This window comes from Aspergillus novofumigatus (assembly GCF_002847465.1).
Source record: "Aspergillus novofumigatus IBT 16806 chromosome Unknown P174scaffold_2, whole genome shotgun sequence".
Taxonomy (NCBI): Eukaryota; Fungi; Ascomycota; class Eurotiomycetes; order Eurotiales; family Aspergillaceae; genus Aspergillus; species Aspergillus novofumigatus.
The window spans coordinates 4,295,249-4,308,364 of record NW_020194275.1 but is presented as its reverse complement, the minus strand read 5'-3'; the positions used below and the strand labels follow the sequence as shown (position 1 = coordinate 4,308,364).

General features: G+C 43.0%; 2 protein-coding genes across 2 annotated transcripts; one reads left to right on the top strand and one right to left on the bottom strand.

The window, feature by feature from the left end:
* Positions 1-7,001: 7,001 nt before the first annotated feature.
* Positions 7,002-8,115, bottom strand: P174DRAFT_449372 (class I SAM-dependent methyltransferase; the record flags this gene model as incomplete). Its single annotated transcript, XM_024828841.1, has 2 exons — positions 7,002-8,043; positions 8,102-8,115. The coding sequence occupies 2 exons, from the start codon at positions 8,113-8,115 to the stop codon at positions 7,152-7,154; spliced, it is 906 nt and encodes a 301-aa protein (XP_024686427.1). The 3' UTR covers positions 7,002-7,151.
* Positions 8,116-8,890: 775 nt separating this feature from the next.
* On the top strand, positions 8,891-10,894 carry P174DRAFT_510732 (uncharacterized protein; the record flags this gene model as incomplete). The annotated part of the gene is made up of 6 exons (XM_024831712.1): positions 8,891-9,062; positions 9,096-9,323; positions 9,398-9,498; positions 9,558-10,243; positions 10,330-10,794; positions 10,828-10,894. The coding sequence occupies 6 exons, from the start codon at positions 8,891-8,893 to the stop codon at positions 10,892-10,894; spliced, it is 1,719 nt and encodes a 572-aa protein (XP_024686426.1).
* Between the last annotated feature and the right edge of the window lie 2,222 nt (positions 10,895-13,116).

Genomic DNA, 13,116 nt, shown 5'->3' with positions numbered 1-13,116 from the left:
TAGTAGATGGCCTTACAAAGATATTACTGAAGAATAAGCATATTAACTTTTACAAGATGGTTGGGCTCATGGACTAATCAGGAAGCAGAGATTAAGCTTCAACCAATCTAATACCATTAATTCAACACAATTACTCAATTTAGATATGGATATGGCTTCAACAGCTATGGATTTTGTATGCAGCTTCACCTAACAGCTCAGCTGGGGGGTGTATTAAATTATATTACTGCTTGCCTGATTTGGAAGTATATGAACTGGCAAAGCACTGCCACTCTTGGCCGAATATTTAATAGCATTCGATCATTTAAAAGACCTGCAATCCGACCCCTATCGAAGGCATATATAGGAGATAGATAGTCATTTGTTTAGAAGAATCGGACCTTCATTGATTTTCGATTAGCCATATAGTTTACTAGTGATTTGGAAAGTTTATGTATCCTAGCGACTTCAATAGTTATGAGCCTGGCTTGCCCTTAAGAGATACATGGATTGATTTGTTTGGATCATTCTTCCAGGCCTGTATATTAGAGAGCTCTATCTCATGGTATTGGCGAGATATCTTATTAGAATTGCCTGATTTGGAAGAATTAAAGTTATATTAACACTGCCATCACCCATTGAAGCTGATATGGAGTACTATGCTAAGCTGATAAGGTCCACCAGGAAGGTCCCTATCATACTAGATTCACCCAATGATTGGTGGCAGTGGAATGCCTATATAAAAGGCTTAGCAATGAGCTATGGAGTGAAAGAGATCTTGCTTGGAGAAATACCACACCTATCAAAGCTAATTCACCCTGACAATTCAGAGAATATGCAAGCAAACTAATTATATAAGCATCAGGTCAGCAGCTGGAAGAGAAGATATAAGGAATGGGAGAAGGCAGAGATAGGCCTAGTAGCTATCTAGCAAGAAATAGAGTAAATAGTCGCGTAGAAGTATCTTAGGTAGCTTACTAACAAATTAGATTACGCCATTGAAAGATATTCAAAGCTGAAGGCCAAGCTGGAGCTGAAGAAGGAAGATTAGATATTACATATCATGGCAAGATATAACTAACTCCTATTAAAGCCAGCTAATCAGAACGTCGAGATGTGGCTAGATGAATGGGAAGACATGCTAAGTGAATGTAATTATCTTGGATTAAAAAGCTTCACTAGGGAAGATGCAACCAGGTCCTTCCTTACAGCACTGAGGGGCCTAGATTGAATGTATGCCTAGATTAGATTAAATAAACTATTAAAGGACAAGTTATTAGATATATTTAATAAGATCTACCATTTCCATAAACAGTGGTGATCCCTTAGTTAAAGAGAATAGAAGAGCGCGTTTACCACCTTCAAGGGACAATCCTCTAATTAATATTCTAATTCAGCTAATCAGAATCATAGAAATGAACAGCCTAAATAAGGCCCCAAAGACTGCCCCTATGGAGAAAAGCATATATTTAATAAGTGCCCATATTTGATTAAATCATTGAGGCTGAATGGATGGAAGCCAAATGCAGAGATCATGGAATAATTTAAGTAGCTTAAGCAGATGAAACTAAAGGTGCAATATGCTATGGAACAAGTAATTAAGTAAGTAAATTAGAAGCAGGGAGTATCTCACATGGTAATAAGCATTATTTAAAGTGATTCCATAGTATTCTTGCTAGGAAGCAATGCATATAAGCTGTAAGATAGTTAGATTATTAATTCAGGAGCAGATATTAATATCTGTAATAATCAAACTTAATTCCTCACCTATGAGCTAGTGGAAGATGAGTATGCACGTTTTAGTGCAATAAATGTGCAAATCCTTGGATATAGAAGGGTTGAACTGAAAGTAATTAAAATAAATAGAAAGCCGCATATTTTAGAACTAAGCAGAGTGGCTTACATACCTAAGTACTATATAAATCTGCTCTTAACCTTTCACATAAAGAAGCATGGATTTTATCTTAATTAACACACCAACACCATAGAAGATCAGAATAGGAAGCTGATCTACTGTATAGAAATGAGATGTAACCTAGAAGTGGTGGAATATAATCTGATATCAAATATCTTTATAATAAATTGATATTTAGAGAGGCCACATGAATCTACTGAAACTAGTAAATAATGGCATAAATAGCTAGCACATTTAGGAGATGAAGCCGTACAGCATCTAGAAGAGGCATCTATTGGTGCAAAAGTATTGAATTGCAAGAGATCAATCTGCGAGATGTGCAGGCTAGCAAAGGCCTATAAGCAGATATCTCAAACACCTAGAGAGAGATCAACCAAGCCATTTAAAAGCGTTCATTTTGATTTGATTCCGATGACTATTGCCTATAATGGTGATCATTAGGCCACGCATTTCATCTACGAATCAATTAGATGGCATGTCATCTACACGCATCCAGATAAAGATCAGCTTAATGGCCAAATATGGCAGTTTATCAAATAGGTTAAGATGTAATTTAATGTCAAGCTAAAGAGGATGTTCTCAGACCACGAACCAATGCTTGGAAATGAATATATATGCACTATGAAAGATGAAGGTATTGAGATCCTCTATTTAACATAATATATTGATGAGCAGAAGGGCCTAGTCAAACGCGCTGGAAGATTGATAATTGAAATGGCCTAAAGCATGAGAATAGCTGTAAGATTACCTAAGAAGCTATAGCTGCATATTCTTCATGCTGCTGTCTACCTGCACAATTAATGGCCGCGCAGAGAGGTAGTAGAGGAGAATGGACAGAAGAAATAGATATAGATTATGCCATATAAGAAGCTTTATGGCAAGAAGCCATCTTTAGTGAATCTGCATATATATAGATGCAGAATATATGTCAGGCAATATAAGATTCCAAGAATAAAGAAGCTGGATCCACAGGCCTGGATAGGTTATCTTATTAGATACACTGCATCTAATATATGGAAGATATGGAATCCACTAATAGGGAAGATAACTAATGAAAGAGACATCACATTTAATAAAGATATTATGTTTGATCTAGACAGGCTATTCCACACAGAAGTAGTTAAGATATCAAATATGCCAGAGCAACTAATCAAAATTAATAATATCACAATAAGTGAAGATATTAAGATAAGGCAGGAGGAAGAATTAAGTAATGAAGATGAGTTAGATGAAGTTAAAGCTTAGGGGTGAATAAAGTAATTAATGTAATAAGTAAAGGAATAAGTAAAGGCACTAAACCAGATACAGGAGGTGGTCAGATGGCAGAATCACTAGAAGCAAATATTATACCTCTAACTCCCCTTGCTACACCAGGAAGATCTATCTAACATGATGCACCTATTAAATCTATCAAATATGGAGATCTTACACCACATCTACAGTGTGTAGATATGGGCTAATATAGCATTCCTGGAGGCTGGATTGATAGCCCATAAAGAGAATAGCATGTTTGCCTTGATTTAATGACTCTGAGATCTCCTACTAGAATCAATAATTCCCCAGAGCCTGACACGCCTGTAAGGCTTATAGATACTCTACCTGAATCCCTAGATTAATTAGAGCTAGAAGATTCACCTTCAAAACAGCTCTATGAGGAGGTGAATTAATTAAGTATTAATCCAGCTACTCTAGATAATATCAATAATTTCCTAACAAAGCTAAAGTATAGTGTTAGTACTAACTTTTCAGTGGATAACATCATTAAAGGAAAATGACAGTGTTAAGCTCTATAAAATACCTATGCTAGTGCTTAGATAGATGGCTTAAAGTAATTCTACTCAGTATTTACATCATTTGGAATAGGCCTGTAAGATAAGGTATCTATAAAGAAATGACTTCATTAAGATGAAATACCACCTGTACCTAACAGCTGGAAGGAAATGCAAAAGCATCCACTAAAGGAACTCTTTAAAGTAGCTATAGAGTTAGAATATAATATATTATTAGCTTGAGGAACTTTTCAGAAGGTTAAACAGCCTAGAGATAAGCAGATTATTCTGCTACAATGGGTTTTCACATATAAATTTAATTAAGAAGACTATTTGATTAAGGCTAAGGCATGGATTTATGTATGAGGAGATATGCAGCAGATGACATGTGATAATACTATAGCTACTACTCTTACTGCATAAATATTTTAAATGTTAATGGCTATTACAGCAGTATTTAATCTTAATATACAGTAAATTAATACTATTAACGCATTCATCAACAGCAAGCTAGATGAGGAGGTCTATACCTACATAGCCAAAGGATTCTCTAAATATGGTTATATTTACTAGTTAAAATGAGCCCTCTATAGCTTATGAAGGGCACTGCACCTCTAGCAGAGAGATATTTCAAAAGCCCTTAATAAGATAGGTTTGCGAAGAATCAATACAGACTTATACCTTTATACAGATGATAAGACTGTTGTCCTAGTGTTTATGGATGACATACTATTTCTTTACTATCCTAAAAGCAAGAAGCATGCTAACAATCTAATTCAAAAACTATAAGAATGCTACAAATTCCATGATCTAGGTAAGGAAGAGAGCTTCCTGAATATCAAGATTAGCAGGGATCGAATGAAATGGAAGCTTTAGCTCAGCTAACAGGCATATATTAATAAGATTATTGCAAGATATCATTTGGATTCACCTAATAGGAAGCCTTGAATACCTACAGCAGAGAATCTACGTCCATACAATGGGAAGGCGATGATTGAAGAGATACACCACTATTAATCTAAAATTAGATTAATTCTCTATGCTGCAGTGATCACTCACTTAGATATTACTAAGATAATGTCTGATCTAGCAAGATATCTCTTAAATCCTAGACCAGCTCATTTTAATGCAGCCAATCGCATCATTACATATCTCACTTCAACAAAGGACTACGCTTTAGAATATAGAGATGATTTAACAGGGAATATCTTTATCATTGCAAGCAACGCCGCCTACGCAGATCAATTAGATCATAGCAGCAGCGAAGGATATCTGGTGAAGCTATTTAGTGCCACTGTGGATTAGCGCACAGGGAAGCAACAAACAGTTACAACTTCCACTACTAAGGCTAAATTGCTTGCTATCTCAGAGGCCGCGAAGAACATCTATTAGTGGAAGTAATTATTCTTAGATATTAGATTCAATCCAGAGCATAAGATATCCATTCTGTGCAATAATCATCAAATAGTAGGGCTACTGCGCAGTGAAGAGCCTATAATTCGCACGAAGCTACACCATGTTAATATACATCAGCACTAGCTTCAGCAAGAGGTCCAATCAGGCCACATATCAGTTAAATGGATTGAAACCAATCGCATGCCGGCAGATGGCCTTATGAAGATATTACTGAAGAATAAGCATATTAACTTTTATAAGATGGTTAGGCTCATAGACCAATCAGGAAGCAGAGATTAAGCTTCAACCAATCTAACACCATCGATTCAACATGATTACTCGATTTAGATATGGATATGGCTTCAACAGCTATGGATTTTGTATGCAGCTTCGCCTAACAGCTCAGCTGGGGGGGTGTATTGAATTATGTTACCACTTGCCTGATTTGGAAGTATATGAACTGGCAAAGCACTGCCACTCTTGGCTGAATATTCGATAGCATTCGATCATTTAAAAGACCTGCAATCCGACCCCTATTGAAGGCATATATAGGAGATAGATAGTCATTCGTTTAGAAGAATCGGACCTTCATTGATTTTCGATTGGCCATATAGTTTACTAGTGATTTGGAAAGTTTATGTATCCTAGCGACTTCAACAGCTTGCCAAGATCCCCCACCTCCGTCCTTCCTGACTGAAACACCGGAACGTTTCTGTTGCAGAATGCCCTTCAAAGCGGAGACGACCGTATCTCTGCCCTGTAGGGGAATAGTGCTAAGATACTAGCAGCCCATAATTATATAATTAGAGGCCCTACAGCATAGGCATCTTCCTTTACTACAGTAATAGGATAGTTTAGCTTTATTAACCCACTTAGCATGGTGATGTTGGTGAGCTAGGGTTATAGTAGAAGGTTCCTAATCTAGACTGGCTGACCCAATCCGCAAATCCATATCCAACCCACCCAATCCGCACTTTGGGTTGGATGGGGGTCGACCCTGATCTAACCCATATAGATATGGATAACCCATTGGGTGCACGTGACCGGCAGAATAATAGATATTCATGATATTCTCTCAAAGAGAGATCTTTCTACCTACTAAAAGTAGTATAGTCTAGATTCTTAGGTCTTTCCGCCTACCGAAAGTAGTATAGTCTAAAATCACATGTATGATATGGGTAGAATGGTTATCCGCAACCCAACCCGCATGGATATGAGGGTGGGTTAGATAGGTGGTGGATCAACCCATAACCCACATGGGTTGGATTGAACCCCTTGCGGATCCATCCAAACCCAATCCACGACCAGTCTAGATTTGATCTTCTTTAACGCCATGAGGAAGGTCCTGGTGCCTATATAATTGACGCCAAGTAAGTGGGGCTCTGAAAACCAGAAGAATGCCTTCAGCACAAAACAGTACGATGTCGTCACCTAACCGAAGGCAAGCGCTAACATCGAGCAGATATACAGAAAGCCATTGGTGTTGGGAAGAACCCTAACCGGGTGCACCATCATGGTGGACCAAGCGTATCAGCGTCCCCATTTCCAAAGTTGCCGTCCGCGGCATTTCTATTATTCCGTACAACCCCACAACGCACGGCACTATTCAAAGAAGGTGGCACATGTAAGCACTAGTCGCTTTCCAGCCTCAGACTTTTGTGAAGTATCCATGCGATCGCTTTCTCCTTTCTCCATAGGTTTGAAATATTTTGCTGGTGAACTTACTGTCTGACAGTAAGTCATAATTTTCTCGCGCTATTTCTTTCACTCGGAAAATGATACATCGCAATACTCTGGTACAGAATTGCGGCTGAGTACCGGACTACTCGCATTAAGCAAGTACGGCAGTCATACTCTGACTCCGGGAATGTCACGTCGCCCTCCATATTGTAGAAGTGGGCTAGTACTCTGTCCTTGGTGAAGGTCGGGTATGGCGTCAAGTCCCTAGATCTCGCGTGATTTTCGGGGGAAGAATTGATTTTGATGGCTCCATCACACACGGTCAAGGGTGTAGAAATGTACTGCCCAAGGTATCTGCTATAACGCTATGTTATAGAGTTCACAAAACCTAAAGGTAATTCTTTCGTGACTATCTAACCCCTTCTCCTTGCTAAGAGCAGGATGCTTCGCGTTTCAACTTCAACTGCAATCTCCCGCCAATCTTCCCGCGACGCATGTTCTTTCCAATCTGATTCTACGTGTATCATTTCCTCCATAAGAGCGTCAATAATATCACCATTGCCGCCCTCGGCCTTTGGAATGGCGCTTGGATGGGCCACACTCCATTCATGCACAGAGCTCCATGTTCGAAGTAATGACTCCAGTTCGCTGAGCTTCAAGCGAGCAAACATTTTCACACCATGCCCGGTTCCTGCTCCAAGTGATTCCAAACAAGGCTCGTACTCCAGCCTGGCGATGTCCTCCCATCTTGATAAATCGGCGCATTCCACGGCTCGCATTCGCTCATTCCAAATGGTGTGCCCCGGCCGAGGCCAGTAAGGACCTAGATGTTCAGGGCCGTCCGAATACATCCTGAGGACCCTGTCTGCACATGGACGTCCAATGAGAAAATACCGGCCCCAGTTCCAGAATGCAACGGTGCCCTCAGGGCGAACAATGCGGTACAGTTCATCCCATATTCGCCTGGGATCGAACCAGTGCGCCGCCTGTACTGCTAATACCAAATCCACTGTGCAAGACTCGATAAAGGACATGTCCTCGGCGACTGATTGATGGTATTCAATACGGCCTGACTCTGTAGAGGCGGTCTGTGATTGCGCTTGGCGTAGCATCCCCTCTGACGGATCAATACCGAGGACAAGTGGAAAGAAATTGGCTAAGCCATGGGCAGCTACGCCATGGCCAGTGCCTAAATCGACACATAATTTACGTGGACCATGGTGGTAGTCTAAAACTGTGTTAAAAAGAGAAGGAGGAGGAGGGAGCCGATGTGCTGCATATTTTGCGGCCGGGTATCCCGTCTTTCTGATCAAGTAGGTCAGCATACCGACCAGGACTATTTGCATCAGTCATGCTCACATACGCAAACGTAGCCATTTGATAGTAATTCCACTAGACGTCCTGGTGGGAAATTCGATAGAAACACACATAGATACAGTCGTGGTCAACGCTTCAGCTATTTACCTAAGTGCCACAATGGAAGCACGCCGCTTTTCTCCGTATCATATCTATGCAGGCCACGTTGACCGCACATTAATGTCCTGTTGAATTGCATGAGGTGGAGGAGCTTGCGGCATAGTTACACCAGTTAATTACCTCAACTTCTTCACCGCACATTGGATTCGACACGTCATACTGTAACACACCGTCGTTGTGGTCTCCCACTGTCGCTTTGTCAAATTCGGAGTGTGTAGATTATTTACTTGAGTACCATGATGGAAGCACGCCGCTTTTCTCCGTATCATATCTATGCAGGCCACGTTGACCGCACATTAATGTCCTGTTGCATTGCATGAGGTGGAGGAGCTTGCGGCATAGTTACTGTACACCAGTTAATTACCTCAACTTCTTCACCGCACATTGGATTCGACGCGTCATACTATAACATACCGCCGCCGTGGTCTCCCATTGCCGCTTTGTCAAATACGGAGTATGTAGATATTGGTCATCTGTTGATCGGCTCCTTTGTTCGATATTTAATTGAAGTCTGTTACTGTAAGAAAGAACGCTAGACATAGACTTCATTCCTACGGACTAGCCGGCTCTTCTTGCTTTGGAAGTACAGCAGCCAACATCACCTCATAGGCAATTAGCAAGTGCGTTACATGCTGGCCACTACCTATTCAGACAAGTTCACGGAACGCTGCTATAAATGTCGCCATCATTTTCGACTTCGTCCACAGCGGCACGCACCCGGGCTCTCTTTGAGACCACGAAACGCGTTCTCGCCCAGTCTATAAACGATGGCCTGGTAGACGCAACAATTGAGCCCTTTCCAACCTCTTCAAAGCCACAATGTGTGATTCTCCGGGGCAAAGAAGATGGTGGGCAAAGCAGAAGCATCATCTGCATTACAGTCGGGATCTTGCCATATGCGCGGGTGGAATTAAACGGCGTGAGAGTCACTGGCTTTCTCCGTCCAGATGACCTGCAGCTTCCTGTACAAATCGAACATGCTACCGGTGGTCTTCAGGATGAGGTTGATCCAGGTACGATATGCCAAATTGTTTGCCTCTGGCAAACTGAGAGGGTGAAAAGTGAGGAGTCTCTTGTGCGAGAGGTTCGCAACTCAGCGGAAAACCAGGGTGAGCTATCTAAAGCCCACCGCTTTATTGGCATACAAAAGGCAAACTGGTGTCGAAATTAACCTTGAATACAGACAAGTGGCTTGAGATGGAGAAGGGATTGCCTCGATTATCTTTGCGATCGCCTCTGATTGATTGGGAGCGATCATGTATCTTAGGGCATCCCACTCATCCGGTACGAACTTGGCCAGGCTCACTGCAGTCCTTTCATTACCTTGGCTGATCTATAGTTAGCTGCATCGAACCCTTCTGGCACAACCGCCTCTAAAACCGATTGACGCCGCTGAATTGCCCACGCTGTTGGACCCTGAAGTTTCCTTCATATCAGTACCCAGGACAAGCTTACATGTTACAGGGCCATTTGAGCAGCTAATAAAGCCCCTTTTCGATAAGCTGGACGTTTTTGAGCCATCGTCCGAGCGCATCATCGTCCCATGCTTTTCCCGCCAGCTCCCCTCCATCCGAGCTCACTTCTCCGATGTAATCCATATTAAATCGGTCGAGCACTGTGCTCAAGCGCATATTTCTATGCGGACTGTTTCGATTAGACCTGAACTAGGCTTCACCCCTCACCTAAAGCTCTCTTTGAATTGCCAGATTACGTCGGGCCCGAGAACGATCACTCCTTGGACTGCACTGGCAGGGCCGGTGGTCACCCAATTTCTGAAGAAGCTGCTTCCTCCTGACCTATGGGTTTATGGGGAGATAGCATCCATTACAGGCAGTCAGACAGACTTTGACAGGGCTCGTCATCTAACTTGCATAATTCGAGAAAACCTTGAAAATAAGGCTGAGCAAGAGAATGTGGCGTTGATTCCTGCTACTGGGTTATACCAGAAACCCTTTGGTGATGACCGGACCTATGCAGAGATCTTATTCGAGTTGGATACCTTGGACAGAAAAAGGGACTGGTTCAGACAGTCAGTCATTTCATGTTTTGAACCAATCTTGATCGCCGATGGTATCTACCGGGAATATCGTGAGACTAACAATTTTGCTACATTAGCTATACCGCAAACCTGCTGAGGGCGCTGCTACCACCATTGGCATCTCATGGAATCGGCCTGGAGAGTCACAGTCAGAATATCGTGGTGCGAGTCCACCTGAAGACGAAAGAAATTGTCGGGTTTGCTGTCCGCGACTTTGGCGGTGTCCGACTCCACCGTCCCAGCCTTCAGCGCGCTGGCTGCGACCTGAGCTCGGTCCCACCAGGCGGTCCTACGATCACCGATGATTTGCATTCGGTATGGTGCAAGGTTCATCACTCACTGCTCCAGGTCCACCTGGGACATCTTCTCTACATGTTGGGCTTGGAGCCGAACGGAGGATGGCCTGTCGTGCGGGATGAAATAGAGCGAGCTCTGAAACCAATTGAAAATGAGGGAGCACGAAAGCTGTATGCATACTTTATGAAGAGAACCATGCAGTTTAAGTGCTTCATGATAATGAGGTTAAAGGGGTTTATCGTGATGTAAGAACAAGACCCAGCATAACACCACGACAGGAGCACCATTGCTAACACATCTAAGTACTATGAAAGGGAACTACCAAATATTGTCTTAAGGGATTAAACATACGGCCAAGTACTTCGAAATATTGAGCTCTGCTGTTGGCCTTCTCGCCTGGTGCATTATTGATCCAGTACACTTTGCTTCATCTGCTCATGGCCTATCCACTAAGCGTGGGATTATTTGAAAAAAATATCACAAGTCACCATTCAAATCAGTTGTTGAGTTCTCAGATTCTTCTGCGTTACCTTATTGCTTGCTATAACTTACTCAATAATAACTGAATATAGTGAGGATGGATACTGCCGTTCTGTTCCACTTCGATCTTGTATGTTGTCAGTATCATTCACTTGTTGTGCTGCCTTCACTCCAAATAACTCCCGTCTCCCCAATATCTTTACTGCAGCTGATGGGAGCCCCTATGCTCAGTCTCTTCCCGTCCAAGCTGTTGAAAGACTGTGAAAGCAACCCAAGTCTGCAGCTGAGTGCAAATTAATGCCAGTAACATAGCAAAAGAGGTGAGATACCTCGTTTGTTGATGACATGGACTCGCTTACTTGTTTCAGCAAACCTGCCGCCCGGTCGCCCACACGTCTGATATCCCCTTCTCGCCTCTCCACCCTTCCTGCCTACATCTATCCATTCAACGTGACGGAGGGGACAACGTGAGTGATGGGCCTTTGGTCAATCTCCCTTCACTAACGAATTCAGAAACTGTCCTTTCGAAAAGTTTTGGTCTGCAGGCTTGGAGGGAAGTGTAGGTATTTTCATACCACCCCAGCTCACTCTTCACCGGCGCCTGGGGCTGCTTACAAAAGACATCGCTTCCAAAGGATCTTCAGCGTTAGGTAGATAAGCTGGCTTGTCACGGAGTAGCGCTATTGACGACAAACAGATTGCCTACTGACAGTAGGTGACTCGGCGGGCTGGCACAGGCGCTGGAAGAAGACAGGTTCCTACCAGCTCGTTTGTTGGCCTGCTGAGCAAGCCTACTTCCTAAGCTGACGAACGCAAGCTGTAAAGGCTGAACCTCCTATACTAGGTCAAATTGGTCAGGAGACTTCGCTCAGGTACTGATGTTTGACGCTCATGCCCCGTGCATTGATAGGACCTGGGCGTGTGGGCCTAGATCCGGAGAATGCTTGGATCAGTATGGCTGTATCTCAGCACTGCTTAGGCGTCTCTATATCCCAGGCACACAGGTTTATGGTAGGCTGGTCTGTATGCTACCTTTCACATCCCATGTATATATTTAGGCCCCGCATATCTTAGGAAGTAACGGCGAACTTCCTAATTTCTTCTCTTTGACTGCTACTATGCATCTCACTCTCTTCAGTGCCTAGTGGGTTTGAAGATCCTCCCAGAGGAAGTAGGGGACATGGGAGTTATACTAAAGGCAGGTGTTCAGACTGGCAGAGACCCGGATTTTGCCATGGAGATCAGGAGCTTAATCATTTGCTTTCAGTATTACCAACTTCAATCATTAGTCTGGTCATGGCTGGCAGAAAATGCAAGCTTCACTGGAAGAACCACTGAAACAGGGACATAATTTGGTCAGGTAGATATCATACATTCAACTGACCCTATTTGTACCAACTGCCCCAGGGATGCCCGCGATCTCTATGGAAATGGCCCTAGCAGTTCTTTGATACGGACGTCCTCTTCCTCAGCCAAATGTTACCTCAGTCGCTGTGAACCTTCTTTGGCTCATCATACGCACACTTGGATTTTGAAATAAAACGGCCGCTCTAAAGGAAGTTAGAGGAAATTCACGTCGCGAATAGAAAGCCGCTTGAAGACTGTCCATCTGATACGCTTGGTCCACCATGATGGTGCTCCCAGTTAGTGTTCTTCCCAGCACCAATGGCTTTCCTGTATATCTGCTCGATGTTAGGGCTTGCCTTCGGTTAGATGACGAAATTGTACTGCTTTGTGATGAAGGCGCTTCATCTAGTTTTCAGAACCCCACTTAGCGTCAAAATCTCCCGAAGTTGCTGGAGGACTTCCGTCTGCCCTTTGGCAGTACGGCTTCCAGTTTCGCAACCAAAATGCCTTGATTTCCCTTAGAAAGTTTCAATCTGCCATCGTCGCCACTTGCTTTATAGCCTTCCTTGTTCTGGGGATTGTCGTCAGACAGGCTTATGAGACAAACAGGAAGATCTCCAGTAGTCATGCCACTAAGGACACTGGAGATACGCCAGGCCGTGGAGCTCCAAAGCCATTACTGGTAGAGATGCTGGGAGGAACACCAGAAGGTGTAGCTCCAACAGTCATGCCATAAGGGA